Raw genomic sequence first — 16,279 nt, forward strand, 5'->3', positions numbered from 1 at the left:
GGAGTAAAACCAACACGCAAAAGCGAGTCATGTGTCCACGCGATAACACCGAGTCAGCCCAGGAGGAAATGAAGAGAACGGTCGCACCTAAAACAGCCCCCGTAAGAGAGCGGTGCTTCGGGATAAACTTAACCAAGGGAGAGCGACACTCGCGCTCTGGGAAAGCACAGCACGTCGCTGAAGGAGACGAAAGGCCTGGGTGAGTGCAGACGTCGTGTGTTCCCGAATCGGGTTGCTTAAGCCTCTTAAGGTGACGTTACTCCCCCGTGACTGGTGGACTCAAGCAATCTCTCAAAACCCACAGGCATTTGGTTTTTCAACAATGAAAAATCTGACCCTGAAGTTCACACGGACCCCTGTTTTCCGGGACCGCCGAGCTCAGCCTGGCCCCGCCAGCGGGCGGGTACCCGGTGGGGGAGACTTGTGAGCAAGGCGTGTGCAGCTTGCCTCCGGGGCAAACAGCATAAAGCACCCCCCAGCCACCCCCCCAAACACGAGAAACTGAATGTGAGGGTGAGGGAGGTAACGAGCGTGTCAGCGTGAGGGGCCGTGTGGACCACTCGCCGGCGAAACTAGTGAAAACTATAGACGTGTGACCATTTAAAGAAATAGTTTAGGGACAGAGAGAAAGTAAAGAAGTATTTATTCAAGAAAACGAACTAGAGACCAGGAAGGGTGCCGAGGGTCGGGGGCGTCTGAACCAGGCCCCACTCACTGCCCCCGACCCCGGCTCGGCGCAGGCTCCCCCACCCCAAGTCCCGCCGCCCGAGGGCCACAGTCCCAGCAAGGGCAGGGCTTCAGGCTGCTCCCCAGGTCCTGTGAAGCTACATTCTATGCAAATGTGGCCAAGAGAAGTTGGGGGGTCCCTTCTTCCCCAGGTCCCCCTGATGGGGCAGGACCGCCACCCTGGCTTCAGTGCCACCAAGAACTGAGGCCCTGACGGCCACTGAGTTTGTGAGGTGGTGCTTCCACACCTGGAGAGACAAGCCACGAAGACCGGGATCGCCTGCCCACCCCGTCCTCGGAGGGCCCAGCTCCTCCTGTGGTGACATCACTCAGACAGAAATGGGTCACTGTCCTCACCCTCAGCTCCAGACCCTGGCTCTGAGATTTTCCTGGGAGGAGAATCAGGCCATGGAGCAGATAAATCTTCATCTCTTCTCAGGGGAGCTGACTTCATTTGCAATAGAGTGTGGAGGAGTTCAAGCTGGGGGGCTCTCAGCCGTGGAGGATGTGGTGAAAGGCAGTTGCAAGGAGATTGGTGGGATCCCTGGACACAAACTCACTGTGCCCTGGCTGGTTTGCCCGAAAACTCGAAAGGGAGACAGCTGGGAAGAGTCTACCTGGGGCCAGAGCTGCTCTGAAACACTCTACAGACATCCCTTCAAAGGAGCGGGAACTTGATGGGTCCAGGCTGGGGAGCAATTCAGGCCCCCAGGGTATTGCTGAAAACAACAGAGAAATCAGCGTGTAACCAGCGGAGTTTAACAGCTGGACGTAGTCACGGAGAAACCTGCCAAAACCAGTGTCATTCCAAGGTGACAGCGTGCACATCCAAGTCTGTGCCCCAAGCAGCTTCTAAGCTCCGACGCTGCAGGGGTGGAAACAGACTCCCCGAAAATAGCCCAGCCAATCACCCAGCAAACTGAACAAGCTCACAGCAACACCAACCCCAGGAGGAGGACCGGTACCGTCCAGAGTGCTCGGGGTCCAACAGAAGAGTTATGAGACATGGAAATAAACTGGAAAGTATGACCCATACGCTGGGACAAAAACAAAACAAACAGGCACAGAAACTGACAGTGACTGAGACCAGATGTTGGTTTTAACAGACAAAGCCTTCAAAGGAGCCGCCACAGATTCGTTCAAGGGACCACGGAAGACAGGACAGCAGAGCTGCACCGAGAAGAGAATAAAAGCAAGGAGGCAGAATTTGTTTTTAAAAACAAATCAAATGGGTGTTCTGGAATTGAGAGGAATAACAGAAATAAAAAGTTCACCGGGAGAGCTCGACAGGAGAGTTGGACTGGCAGGGGAAAGGGTTGGTGAACTTGAGGACAGGCCCACGGAGGCTGTACATCCAGGGAACAGAGAGGGAAAAGGAGTGAACACAGAATGAACAGCTCCCCAGAACCACGTGGCCACCATTAAGTGCACCCGCATGCCCACGATGGGAGCGCCAGCGGAGAGGGCAGAGGCAGGCACTGAAAAAAGTATTTGAGAAACAGTGGGTGAAGGCTCCCTGAAGATCTTGGAGAGAAAAGAGACATGTCCAGTAGACTCAGCACGCTCTCTAGGATGAGTGGGAAGACAGCTGCAAACAGGTACACAGTAGCCTGAATGCTGGAAACCAAAGACAGAGGAAAGGTTCTGAAAACAGCAAGAGAAAGAGACACCGCTTACAAGGGCGCCTGGTCCACAGCCAACTCCCACCCCAGAAGCAGCGGGATGACGTCCAGAGGGCTCCAGGGAAACAGCCCCCAAACACAGAACCCATGTCCACCAAAGCTATCTGTCCCAGATGAAGGCAAACAAGAGCTGAGAGCATTTGCTGATGGACCTTGCAAGAAATTCTAAAGGAAACTCTCCAAGCCGAAAACAAGTGATCGCCCCCCCAAGGAGTAATTCAAACTCACACAAAAAAGCAAAGAGAAAAGTAAAGGTAATTATGCAATTACAACAGTAATACCGTGCATTTCCGCCTTTTCTCTCTTATTGAAGGGGCAGGGGCAGAACACGCATGTACACAACGCCCTCTTGGGCCTGTAAGATATGAAAATGTGATACATTGCCAGTAACAGCACAAGGAGGTGAGGGGGCACGCAAGGAAATGACTCCAGATGGTGACTTGAACTTACAAGATCAAATGAAGTTGGGCAGAAAGGATGAACATAAGGTTAAAACAACCAAAGCAGTACCTATATGCTTTTATTTTCGTCTCTCAAATTCTTTGAAAGATAAAATTACACAAATAACAAGTATCACAGTACATTTTTGGAGGAGAAAAGTCTGTAGGTACCTCGTGTGTAAGAATCACTCCATGAAAAGGGGGCACAGGGAAGAGAGCGATGTAGGGAGAGCTTCCCTGCCTCACTGGAATTGAGTCAGCGTGGCTCGGAACCCAATTCTGACGAGTTAAGATGCATATGACAAGCCCTAGAATAACCACGAAGGAAATAACTTCAAAAAATAGTGAAGAAAGCATACATTAAAATGCTGTAATAGAAAACATCCATTCAATGCAAGAGGAAGCAGTCAAGGAGAAGAAGGGAAAGGGACGCGACACACAGCTGCAAACAAAGCGCGAGCGTCGGCAGTAAACCCGAAGGATGGAGAGCGATCTAACATGAACGGGGTAAGCAACCCAAACAGACAGCAGAGATGGTTGCGCTGGATTGAACAATAAACGGAAACCAGATCTAGCTGGATGCTGTCTACGGGAGATGCACTTCAAAGGCACAGACTGAAAGTAAAAAGATGGGAAAAGGTGCATTATGCAAACAATAACCACAAACTTTAAAATAAAAAGTGTTACTTGAGGCACGAAGGGATGTTTTATGGTAAAAGGGTCAATTCATCTGAAGCTGTAACAATTTTAAACATTCTTGTACTTAATAACAGAGCATCAAAATACATAGCAAAATTGGACAGAAGTGAAGGGGGAATTAGACAATTCAATGCTAATCTGCTTTCAATAATGGATAGAACAGGGGATAGGGAGACGGTCCATAAGTAAATGGAAGACTTGAACATCACCTACACCAGTTAGACTGTGGAACCCTCCATCAAACACAGCAGAATGTCCATTCTTCTCAAACGCCCACGGAACACTCCCCAGGGTAGACCACACGCTAGGCCACAGATCAGTCTCAGGGGACTGGAATAAAATAAAAAGCAATGTAACAGACCACAAAGAAGTTACCTAGTCTTGCGTCCTCCTTACCCGTTGGCTGGCTGATCGCACCAGTGGCTTCTCCAGAAAAATACCTCTTGGTGACATCACTAGAAAACCCCCATCAGTAGGTTCACGGAGTGTATCTTCCCCACGGCCTCTTCTGGGGACCTGACTTTTTCCTGGGCTTCTTGCCCATCTCAGTCTCCAAACTACTCAAGTCACTTGCTCTGCAAGGAACTCCTCCATCAGTACTTTTGGGACATCTCGAGACGCAGTCCGAGCCCCTCCTCTCCCCACTCCACACACTGTCCCGCCAGCTTACGCATTCCTCCTCCTGCCTCCCTTACTCCATCACTGTCTCATGGCACAGCCGTGTCCGTAACTTCTGTATGGATGGCTTCATTTCTGAGCTCGAATCTCTGTGTTTGCACTATAGAAACCAAAACTGAAATGTAGCTCATAGTGAAGTTACTACCTTTCCCCCCAAAACAAGTAAACATTGCTCCCCCTTTAGTCACCAGTCTTAGTGAACGATGTCCTCAGGCAGCCAGAGACTCCTGTCTGAAGCCCTTCTCGGAGCTGCACTTTTAAGTGGTCCCCTGGTCTCTCCCCTGAGCTGTATTATCACCCTTCCTTTCTAATCTGAGTCCCACCCCCACAGTCTCATTTTCTTTCAGTTTCAGTTAAATGTTAATTTCTCAGAAACTCCTTCTCTGAACCCGCACTACGTTCCAGTCCATTCCATTCTTTCCTGTTCTCTTGAATAAACTACCTTCAGGGCATTTCTCTCTTTTATCACTCTACAATTCTTTCTTTACTTCCTTACCCCCTCCCCTGGACCAACTGCAGAAAAATCAACCCCAGAATACTAAAACAAAGCAGTTCTTCCCTCTCACCATTACCTGTGAATTATAAATCCAGAGAAATTCCTTGCCCACAAACCCATCTTGGCCTCGATTGGCCTTCCTCTAAAAAGTGCCTGTGGTCAGGCTGCACAATTATCTTTGGATTAAAATTTTATTTATGAAAGAAAGTAGGCTGGCCCAGCCTGGAAAAATTCTCTCCAGTTCTCACCAGAACCCACATTGATGGAGAATCTAGGGACCCTGGGTTGTCCTAAAGAGTGCTGGACACTGTCACCACACTCCTGAGCTCAAAACTTCTTTCTTGTTCTAGAAAAAATAACATATTTTTGATGTTCTGTCTTCTTAAGCAGTTGATAACCTCGCCAGTGGTTACATGCAAAGGACAGACCCTGTTAACTTGGATGCTGGTCAAGAAAATCTAACCAAGATAAGCCTTCTTAAAAAAATTTTTTTTTGTCCTCTAATACATAGATCACATACATACAATTAAGGAAAATGGGTTATGTCCTTAACGTCATCATCCTTCTAAAAGGGTCCAAAAACATCTATATCCCTTTGTCTAGAGGCCTCGTTGGATTTGGCTTCATCTGGGCAGTAACATAGAAAATGGGCAGAAGGACGGTCTGTCTTACTCTTCATTTGTAAGAAGACCTTCAAACTACGAACATTTAATTGTTGTATCTTCCCGGTGAATAGATTCTTATCCTTATGCAACGTCCTTCTTGGTCTCTTCTGACACTCTTTGACTTAAAGTCTGTTTAGTCTGATGTAAGTAGGGCCACTCCTGCTCTTCTGCTCACCATTTGCACACACCTTTTCCTATCCCTTTGCTTTCAGCCTGTGTGTTCTTACATCTGAAGTGTGTCTCTTGTAGACATTTACTTGGCTCTTTTTTTTTTAATTCATTGAGCCATTCTATGTATTTTAATCCATTTACACTTAAAATAATTACCAAGAAGGATTTCCTAGTGCCAGTTTCTTAATTGTTTTCTGTATGTCTTGCAGTTATTTTGTTCCTCTTTGAGTTTATCCTACTTGGACTCCTTTGAGCTTCTTAAATTTGGGTGTTGCTTCCTTCCACGGAGTTTGACCATTCTATCTTCGCAGAAGCTTTTTGTTCGTTTCTTTCTCCTCCTCCTGGGGCTCCCATGGTGTCTGTATCGGCCAGCTTGAAGGCGTCCTACTTCCCCTTCGGCTTTCTTCTCTTTCCTTCATTCTTTCCACCCCCGGCTGAATAATTTCAAATGTCTTGTCTTTGCGTTTGCTGGGTCTTTCCCTTGATCAAGTTGGCTGTTGAGCCCTCTGAGGATTTTTAATTTCAGTTGTTGTATCTTCAGGATGGAATTTGTTCGACTCTTTTTTTTTTTTTTTTTTAACAGTTTCCATCCCTTTGTTGATGTTCTGATCTCGTTCATGCCTCCGTTTCCTGATTTTGCTTACTTGTCTGTGTTCTCTTGCAGGTCACTGAGCTTCTTTACTACGCGTATTTTGAATTGTCAGGTGATTCACAGATCTCCATTGCTCTCGGTCTGGTTCCTGGAGGCGTATTTGGTTCCTTTGACTGGGACATCTTTCCTTGTGTGTTCATGTACCTTGCGATTATTTGCTGAGTTTCATGCATTTGAAAAAAGAGTCACTTCTCCCAGTCTTTACAGACTGGCTTTATTCAGGGGAAGACCGCCACCAATTAGCCCAGCTAGAGATTCGGGGGCCTCTGAAGCCCGTCGGGTGGGGGTGCGAGCGCCGTGTCTCTGGGCTTGCGCACCTAACCGCCCAGTTAGCGAGTTCGCTGGCTTCGTTCCCAGGCGCGTGTAACCCCTCGCTCCCTCTGGTGTCTGTCTGTGGTACTGCATGTTCCCTGGCACTGCCGGCAGCTGCCCTGTACGTTCTCAGCAGCCCCCACCCTGGCACCCAAAGTACGCCAGCTGCCGGCTGGGTCCCCAAATCAGGCAAGACGGAAGCAGCCCTGAGGCACGGCATGTCTCCCAGAGATCAGAACGCCGGCCTCATGCCCTCCTCTTCTCCCTCCCGCCTGGGGAGAAGCTACGCAGCTGAGCATCTTCTGATCACACCAGGCTGAGCTGGCCTCTCTCTCCAGGCCACGGGCCCTCTGGTGCTGCCCAAAGCTGCCCTCCCTCATCCTTGCATCCAGCAACCTCCACACGTCCACGGCTTAGGTTCTCAGCCGCCGCCCCGCCCCCCCCGCCCCCCCCCCCCCGCCGGCCAGTCCCTGGGGGATGCTGTGCTGGCCGGGGGAGGGGCCACCACAGAGTGAATGGCTCTTAACTCCTCAGTGTGGCTGTCCTTGGCTTTGCCCTGGCCTGGGGGCTGCGACTTCTCAGCCGGTGTCTGGAGATCTCCTGGCGGTGCTGGGTCCTTCTGTTGTTCCCTTGGCGTCTCTGCTGGGGGATGAGCGCTGAGCCTTCCCATTCTGCTGTCTTGCTGGCGTCGCCCCGACTCCTCTGTTCTTCATCCCAACGAGGTGGCAAGCGTTAGAGCCCAACGTCCAAAAGGTGCACAGCACAGACGCGCTGCATGAAAGGCTGCGTGAGCGAGGCAGGCCTCTAACCGAAATATCAGGAAGGCTGCGGCCCACGCCCAAAGTCAAGTCCGTCTGCAATGGCGGTCAGAGACCCAGGCCACCTGCAAGCAAGAGAGGGCGAACAGTATCACCAAAAAGGTCATGCCCACCAGGTGCCTCGGTTGTGAACTTATTTGGGAATAACAGGGTCTTTGCAGATGTTGTCACGTCAAGGATCTCACAATGGGGTCACCCCATGAAAAGAAAGAAAGATGAGGTCACCCTGGGTCTAAGGCAGGTCTTAAATCCTCTGACGGACGTTCTCATAAGAGAAAGGAGAAGGATATTAGAAACATGGAACTGAGAACGTCTTGGGAAGACGGAGGCAGAGATGGGAGACCTGGCTGCAAGCCAAGGATTGCCGGCAACCACAGAAGCCAGGAGAAAGGTGAGAAAGGTTCCCTCAGAACCTCCAGAAAAAACAGCCCTGCTACCACCTTGGTTTGGGACCGCTGGCCTCCAGGACTGTGAGAGAATGAATTTCTGTTGTCTTGAGCCACCCAGCTTGTGTGTCCTGGTTACAACAGCCCTAGGAATCTAACACGGGCTCTGTCTTCCCTCGCAGAGCCGCGGCTTCTGTTCCCAGCCCCACCGCAGCCTTGAGATGGGAGCAGGGTCTGGTAAAAAAGAAGAAAAGGAACAATGGGCCCAAAATGAAGTCACTTGCCAACAAAGCCTTAATATCTAACCTAACTGCAGTTTCAGCCTCTGCCAGGAGTGTGACCTCTGACCGGTCGCCCTGGGACAACCCGGCCAGCACTAGTGAGGTCACCTGCATGACACACCCCCGCCCTGCCCCCGAAGGGAGGTGGCCTTGCCTTCAACGATCCACTCTCTGTCAGAAACTTCCTTTTCCTGTCCTCTTCTGCCTGTAAAAGCCTTCCGTTCTGCACAGCTCCTCACGGCTCCTCAAGGCTCCTCACGGCTCCTTTCTACCCGCTGGATGGGGTGCTGCCTGACTCAGGCGTCACTGAACAAAGCCAGCTAGAGCTTCACGTTGACTCAGCTGCATTTTGTCTTCTTGACAAGTCACCGCGTGGACGGGAAGACATTTTGTAGGGCAGTCTGACTATCCACATTTTGCTTACCAGGCTTATTATTAAAACCAGCAGTTGCAGAAATTTCAGTCTAAGGCAATGACAAAGAACCCAAGTCTGCAGGAACACCCGAGGAGCCACGCCCTAGAACCAGGAACACCCGAGGAGCCAGCTCTAGAACCTAAGCCCACCCCGCCTCGGTGGGCCCAGGCTTTCTCGTCCCTCCGACTTACATTTCACAGGCATGGTCTGCCCTTGGTCATCCTGGAAGGGAGGCCCAATTTTCTCAGATACAAGAGTTGAAAACACAAGAGATATTCCACCCAGAGCCACCACCCACGCCACGCAAGAGGAAGGAAATAAAACGAAAAAAAGAGAAAATCCGACGGCTGGGAAGGACACAGTATGTGGAAGTTTGTTCCACTACCCCCAGGTTTGAGTTTCTTTCCCCTCCAAGCCGCAGCCAGAGCCCTCCTTGTCCCTCTCAGGGGCCTGAGTGGCCTTTCTTGGCCATCAATCAGGAGGCCGCACCTTGGAGGAGGCCTGACCTTGGCCTAGGACTCTGGCTTATGTCCGATTGGCTCCCAGTGAGTAAGGCTGCTGAGCCAGTAAATGTCCCACCAGCTTCAAGAGTGTCTTTCCTTCCAAAGACAGGAGTTCCTTCTTTCCCCCTTTCTCCCCTTAGGCGAGGAGGTAATTAGATTTATTTACATACTTAATTTTTCAGTGGACGTACTAGGGGTATATTCCTTCTGGCAGACCCCGGACCCTTGACCGCTGTGGGGGAGGCACTCGCTCTCAGAGCGACTGCAGTGTGGCCGGTGCTGGAGGGCCTCAGTGCGGACCAGGGGAGGCGATTTGTCATGAGCCTCGAGGTGAATCCAACCCTTGCCCTCCGCCAGCTCATGCACTTCCACTGCCCCTCACTCTCCCCCTCACCTCCCATAAGGGTCCACTTCACCCCGGGGCCACCAAAAGCAGTAAGGAGGTGATCGGGTCTCTGGCCACCTGGAATCTGGACATGGAACCAGCGATCATGCCGCGGGCTGGCTGGCTGGCTGGCTGGCTGTCCCCACCGAGGACAGTGGTGGACTTTCTGGCCTCTGCCTCCCCGACAGCCTTGGGGCAGCCGCCACAGGACTCCATGAATCCCAAATGCCTGCCCCTGTCACACTGGGCCACAAACACAGAGACTGCCATGACCCCTTTCCTGCTGGACAAGCAGAAACTCTGACAGTCCCAGCCGCCCCCGAGTAACCGGGTGGTGGGCAGCCCCCGCCCCCACCCCAGTGGGAGCACACATCCCAGCTCCTCATCCTCCAGCAAAGGGTGGGGCATCTCTTTTGTTTTTAAGTTTTGCTTTTTTTTTTCTTTTCTTCTCCAAAGAACATCAGGCCCTTGGGTGCTGTTCTTAATTGATGCTTCATGGTTGGTTTGTTTTTTTCAGATTGAAGTCCAGTTGGTTAACAAAGCTGTGTTAGTATCGGGTGTACAGCAGAGTGAGTCAGTTACACGTATACGTGTGTGTATATTCCTTTTTAGATTCTTTGCTGTTACAGTTTATTGCAGGATACTGAGTATAGCTCCCTGGGCTCTGCAGCAGGGCCTTGCTGATGCTCCATCTTCCCAAACAGACCAGGACAGCGCTCTTTCTGCTTAAGACAGAATTTACTCCCTTATTTGATAGTTTTATATTTTTATTTAATAAAGAAGGAAAAAGAATTGTCCAAAAGCAGGGATGAGGTGGACAACGAGCCCTTTAAAACTATGCTAGAAAATATATTAAGTAAAATATGCAGACAATATAATGACAGGTGAGAAAATTAAAAATGAATGTGGAATGACTGCAAGGGGGAAGCCCGATCCGGCTGCTGGAGGCGCAGGTGGCTGCACTTTGTGAAAATTCATGGCTGCTTTTCCGGATGTGTGTGTGGTCCGCTGCAAGTTCACTGACATAGACACAGCCAGTGCAAATCTGCAAAAGGGAAGGCAGCACATGGAAGATTGGCACTGGTGACATCTGGATGGTGGGTGGTCAGAGATTCTCATGTTCTTCCAGGCACTGTTCGGACTTTGCTCAAGGACGATGTTTACTTCCATAGTTTAAAAACAATGAAGTCGTGAAAGTAACATTTCTCTCCTTTATTAGCTGCATTTGCCTGTAGTTCTTGCTACAGCCCACTTGTCCTGAATTGCAATTTTCTGCTGTTCCAAAATAAACCTATTTTTTAATAACAATAATAAAAGTTGTTGCTATAATTTATTATTATATATAATATATAATATTTAGTTGTCGCTATAATATATATGACAATAATATATAATACATATTGTCGCTATAATATAATATGTCACATTACGTATAATAATATATAGTTCTTGCTGTAATATAATATATACTATACTACTGAAGTTCTTCTTCCAGCTCGTTTATCCAGCCCGCAGTTTCTCGGCGCCGGGAGACCCCTTTCCTTCTTGTTCGGGGGCGCTGGCAGGTGCCCCAGGCGCATCAGGGGTCGCCCCGCGCGCCCACCACCCTCCGTTGGCGGGCAGCGGCGGGGCCGGCGAGACTCGAACCCGAGATCCCCACCGCTCCCCGCCCGGCTCCGCGCCGCGCCCCCTCCCCCGGCCGCACAGACCACGCCCAGGCTCCTCCTCCGAGTGGGAGCGGGCGGCGCGCGGACGCAGCAGCTGCGTCTCCGGGGCCGCATCAGCAAGGTCTTTAGTGACGCGGACGCTCTCACTCGCTGTGACCTCGTGGCGCAATGGTAGCGCGTCTGACTCCAGATCAGAAGGTTGCGTGTTCAAGTCACGTCGGGGTCAAGCCGGCTTTTTTTCCTCTCCGGCTGCAGGGGCGCGTAAGGAGCGGGGGGAGGGTGTGTTATCGCCGCCGCAGGACGCAGAACCCGCTCTTTTCCCTCGCACCGCGAACACCGGGCTCACAGACACGCGGCTCCCCCCGGGACGGCGGCTGGCGGCGCGGCGCGGCGGGCCTCCGAGCTGCCCCGAGGGAGGGAACGGACCCCCTCCCCGCCCCTCGAAGCCCCGCCCCTGGGAGCTCCGCGGGGTCGGCCTCACGGGAGCCCGGACATCGGCGTCTTCAGGTCTGTCCTCAGCGAGAACCGCCACCGGGTACGTAGAAACGGGCAGCGCTGCTCCTCCCGGTTCCCCGGGGCTGCCCTCGGAGCGGCGCCCACCTGCTCGCGTCCGCACACCTGCGGGGGCGAAGCCGGCCGGTAGGGGGCGCCGGCCCCGCGACCGCGTCCACCTGCATCCAGGTGACCCGGCGACTCACGGGCGACCTCGGGCCGCGAACGCGGGCGAGGCTCAGCCCCGCGGTGCGGCGCCAGGTGACAGAGGCGTTCACAGCCCGGGTCCCGCACTGACCTTCCTGCGGCCGTCGGGCCGTTTGGGTTTCAGCTGGGGTTCCAGCTCGCGGACGAGGGGGCGTCGGTGAGTGGGTCGATGGAGAGCGCTGCGCACAGCGCCGGGCGCGGCGACCACGGCGACACGGCGCTGTCGTCAGGGCTGCTTTCCTAACGTCGTCCCCGCTTCCAAGGCTGGCGTCCCCTCGTCAGGTGCAAGGAAAAGAAGCTTGCCCAGGTGCAGCACGGGGGCCAGAGCGCGCCTGCTGCCTCTGCGACCCGTGGGTCTGCGCGCGGTGTGCTGGGAGCGGGTCGTCCCATCCCTGAGCTCCCCCGTGGGGCAGCCGGGGGCAGCGCGGCTCCGGCCAGGCCCCCCAGGTGCGGGTTTGACCGCACCTGGGAACCAGAGCAAAGAGGAAGCAGAAACACAGCTCGCCAGCAGAGGGCGCAGGTGGCAGGCCCGGACCGCTGCCTGGGACCATCTTTTCCCTGGAGCAGCGTGAGTGCTAAGCTTTTCTGTCGGAGTACCTCTCAAAGATTTGGGGGGAAGCGGCGTAACCCTCGCATGTTGTCTAGGGGGCATCTAACACCTCCACCATTTTTAAATCGTTGCCACGGTTGGCATATTGTAAATAGTCACCGGTTAAAAATAAAACGGTTACATCATTATTTTAAATATAACCGACCACGTATAAACACCAGCATGATTTGATCCTGGGACGCGGCCAGAAACGCAGGAACAAGTGCGTCTCCGCTAGTCGGACATTTTGCATGTTTCCCTTTTGTATTTTCATTTCCTAACACCCCCCCCCAATAAATTTTGGACAACATGATATACTTTCAGGTTGAAAGTCTTTTATTTACCAGCCTGTTAGACTTCTCTCCACAAAGATACAAATATAAATGGTAAAATGTAAGTTCAGTAAAATTAAAATGTCCTCTTTGCGGCGATTTTAGCCGTCCAAAGTGCTCATGTTTCTCTGAGAGTGAATTAACACCATCATCAGCATTAGCGCAGCGCTGATACAAACTATACACTTGTATTAGGAGCCTTGATAATGAACTCTGAAATTGTCAAATTGCCTGTTTAATCTGGCACTTCAGGGGTTTTCACACCCGGGGCGGTGCACTCTAGTGAGAGGGTGGCTGGGAAGCTGGCTTCCTCATGATGAAAGACTGGGCCAGGGAGGGGGATGTGCTCCTCTGCCCTTCTAGCTTCTGGCTGGTCCGAGAGGGACGGAGTAACAGAAACAGCAGATGAAGTTTAATCACATGTGACCATGGGCGAGACCCAGGAAAAGTGAGTAACTCACCACCGTGGCTGAAGCCTCACCTTAAATTCCATCCTTGGCTAAAGACAAAAGAGGATGTGGCGGCTGGGAGAGTCAGTTTTGAAAAGTTACCAGGGTGACAGGGATGCAGACAGCCTTCTCTGCCGAAGCAGTTTCTAGAGGTTTGGTCACCCTCCTCTCCCGGGTGCAGAGAGGGAGGCGCGTTAACAAGTGGGCAGAGGTTTCCTTTATGAATGTAAATGTCTTACAGAAGGGCAGCTCCTACTTGGTTTTCAGAGCCCTCCCCATCTCTGCTGTTTCTCAGAAAACAACCAGCTTACGACACTGAATGTGCCCAAGAGACATCCTTCTGGGTGCCAGATTCCGCTCCCCTACAGCTGTGAGGAGAGGAAGGACCAGAAGGAGGGCTGCACCCACCGGCCCTTCCCAGGCCAGGCGGTTTGAACAAGTAAGCTGAGGGTCTGAAGTCAGTTCCTTAAAGCCATCCTTGTCACAGGGTCCCTGGGACCGCTCCCACCTTCTGGGGTTTCTCTCTCCAGCTGGGAGATGCCGTCGAAACTGGAATCTTACCAAGAAAAAGGCAAAGCTGAGCGAGCCTGTTGGCCCCTGGACTGGGGGTCCCTGAGGTTCGACTGAGTCACAGGGGCATCTGCCAAAGGAGGAAAGGAAAAAAAGATCGATAAATGCGATTTTCCCACATGACTGCTTCACTTTATAACTAGGAATAACAGCACAGTGAACTCAGAAAACATGGTTTCTGTTTTCAATGTGTCCTATTATTTTTACGTGGTTATATTATGTAGCGCAAAAAAATATAAAATTCCCAAATATATAATATTTTATATATATTATTTATAATCTATATATTATATATAATATAGCACAAATATACATAATATTTAAATAGAATGCAGAATAACGTCTGTATTCTATTTGATTGCCTTGCTTTGCTCACTGAAATAATTTACATTTTTAGTAGGCCATGTCAATAGAATTTGAATGTGAGAAAATTAACTAATATTTTTTTTTAGTGGAGGTCCTGGGGATTGAACCCAGGACCTTGTACATGCTAAGCACACGCTCTAACACTGAGCTACATCCTTCCCCATAAATTTAATTTTTTTAGAGCAGTTTCAGGTTTACAGCAGAATGGAGCAGAAAGTCTGAGTTCCCACATACCCCTTCCCCATACACACAGCCGCCCCACCATCAGCATCCCACATCGCTGTGGTTCATTTGTGACAGCTGATGAACCAACACTGACACGTTATTATCCACCAGAAGAACAGTGTTGTTTCTACACCGCAGTGGGTCTAAGGGCCATGACTGAAGGTCCATCCAGCACTGTCGCCCTGTCATCTTCTCTCCAGCCTTGCTGCTCTGAGTATGGTCCTCAGCCCTGCAGCAGAGGCTCGCCTGGGGGTGGAAATGCAGACTCAGACCCCAGCCCAGGGCTGCTGACTCCTAACCTGCTTTTCAGAAACACCTCCAGGTGACCTACAGGCCTGCCTGCTCTCCGGGAAGTAAATTGGAGGCACCTTGGGGAAAGAACCAGACCACCAGAAAGGCTGTAAACGCAGCGATTTCGCAGACTCCAGGGCTAGGCTGCCGCTGGCACTGGGGAGGTGACGCCTTCATTTCTGACCCTGTCACTGAAGAGAAGTCCGGGCGCCAGATGCACAGTGAGGCCCAACGAACTGAGAGGTGGGAGTCTGGAGCAGAGAAAGGTTGATCGCTTGGCCGAGAAGGGAAGGTGGACGGCTGGAGCTTGGAAAAACCTGAACTCTGATGGTCTGGGGGGCGAAGCTTCACAGGCAGAATCTGGGGTTTGGGCAGCAGGGTGTGTGCCTTTCTTCTGCTTGGCTGGTGTTACCTCAACAGGGCGGGGCTCCAGGAATCTTGGGCTCAGCCTGGAGTCACCGTCCTCCCCCGGGTGGGGGCCTGGGTGGGGGCCTGCAGGAGTTCCTGCAGGAGAACTGAAGGTGTTTTCAGTATGGCCCCTGAGAAGGAGGCAGGACCCTTCCCCAAGGCTGCTTCATTGTTTCCCGGCCGTTTCTCCCTCGTTTCCGCGTTTCTGCGTTCTCTCCCCCAATTAGCAACTGTTTGGATCTGCCCTTTGGAACTCCGGGAAGGTCAAGGAGGCTGAATGAAGCCCATGTCCTACAAAAGAGAAACGGGACACAGAAAGGGTTTGTGCCAGGTGGGGGGGAGACCCCACGAGGTCCTGCTCCGTTTCAACCTCTCACATCTGAGAAGATGGAACTTACTTACCTTTTATGCGTTGTTTCTAGAAACAGCAGGCGCCTGATGGACTTGCCAGGTGACCAGTGAGCAAATGGGCAGAGCTGGGCATTCCTGTCTCCTAATGACCTGATACGAAATTACAACCTCTTATCTGCTGCCATCTCTGGATTCGGGCAGAAGTAATTTCCAGGTCCCTCTCTGCTTAGCCCTGGGCACATTCCCCCGCCGTCTGACTCTGCAGAACCCCATCTGAAGAAAGGCTGATGACCCCTGGAGGGTTGTTTCCAGAATGATGAAATCCTGGAGGAGAGCGCTCGGCACAGCGCTGGACTTTGGCAGGGGTGCGGGATGTTTCAAAAAGGCAGTGTTGTTTCATCAAGTCACAGGGCAGGACACTTTCATGGTTGCCGTGTTAGCGCAGGCACAGGGGGCTCTGACGGCGTGAAGTACACTCAAGCTACTGCAGTGCATCATAGATGCTTAGAATGTGGTTTATTCAAATAACAGAATAGCACCCAAAGTGGCCACAGACTCTGCTCACCTTTACAAACCCCGAGAGTAACCTTTACCGTGAGACTGTGAACAGCCCAGGAGGCCTGGAATCAGAGGCACCAGTCTGAGAACTTTGGACGAGTCAGTGACTCTGTGGGTGGTGGTTTCCTGGTCGGAGAAGACAGTTTGCTGAGCTGAAGAAGAAGAAGGCTTTTGTCTGCGAATCAGTTAAGATGCTTTCTTCTGCGAGTGACTCTGCTTCTGGTCACCCCCATCCTGCCCTCAATGTCCTCTCTTGTCTTTTGTTGAGGCTCAGATTTAAGGCTTTGGCCATTTTGGTGAGCTACTCAGTTTTCCTGGGTGTCCTCCAAGTACACATGTTATTAAACTTTCGTGTGATTTTCTCCTGTTAATCTGTCTCATGACAGTTTAATTCTCAGGCCAGCGGAAGCACCTAGAAGGGCAGAGGAAAATGTCTTCCTTTCTGACACAGGGAGATTTATTCCA

General features: G+C 51.6%; 1 protein-coding gene and 1 non-coding gene across 2 annotated transcripts; both read left to right on the forward strand.

Annotated features, from left to right (window-relative positions):
• The first annotated feature begins 322 nt into the window (after positions 1–322).
• LOC141573519 (uncharacterized) lies at positions 323–13,044 on the forward strand. Its single transcript, XM_074341880.1, has 3 exons — positions 323–403; positions 10,805–12,243; positions 12,960–13,044. The coding sequence occupies exons 1-2, from the start codon at positions 323–325 to the stop codon at positions 11,834–11,836; spliced, it is 1,113 nt and encodes a 370-aa protein (XP_074197981.1). The 3' UTR covers positions 11,837–12,243; positions 12,960–13,044.
• Positions 11,131–11,202, forward strand: TRNAW-CCA (transfer RNA tryptophan (anticodon CCA)). The gene has a single exon. It is a non-coding gene; the product is annotated as a tRNA-Trp (tRNA).
• Positions 13,045–16,279: the final 3,235 nt, after the last annotated feature.

This window comes from Camelus bactrianus, chromosome 16 (assembly GCF_048773025.1).
Source record: "Camelus bactrianus isolate YW-2024 breed Bactrian camel chromosome 16, ASM4877302v1, whole genome shotgun sequence".
NCBI classification, from domain to species: Eukaryota; Metazoa; Chordata; class Mammalia; order Artiodactyla; family Camelidae; genus Camelus; species Camelus bactrianus.

Excerpts from the sequence above, each read along its gene's own strand:
- LOC141573519 (XM_074341880.1), top strand. The coding sequence starts at position 323 with ATGAAAAATCTGACCCTGAAGTTCACACGGACCCCTGTTTTCCGGGAC. Across the intron at positions 404-10,804 it reads CTGGCCCCGCCAGCGGGCGG|CTCGTTTATCCAGCCCGCAG; the intron begins GTACCCGGTGGG and ends TTCTTCTTCCAG.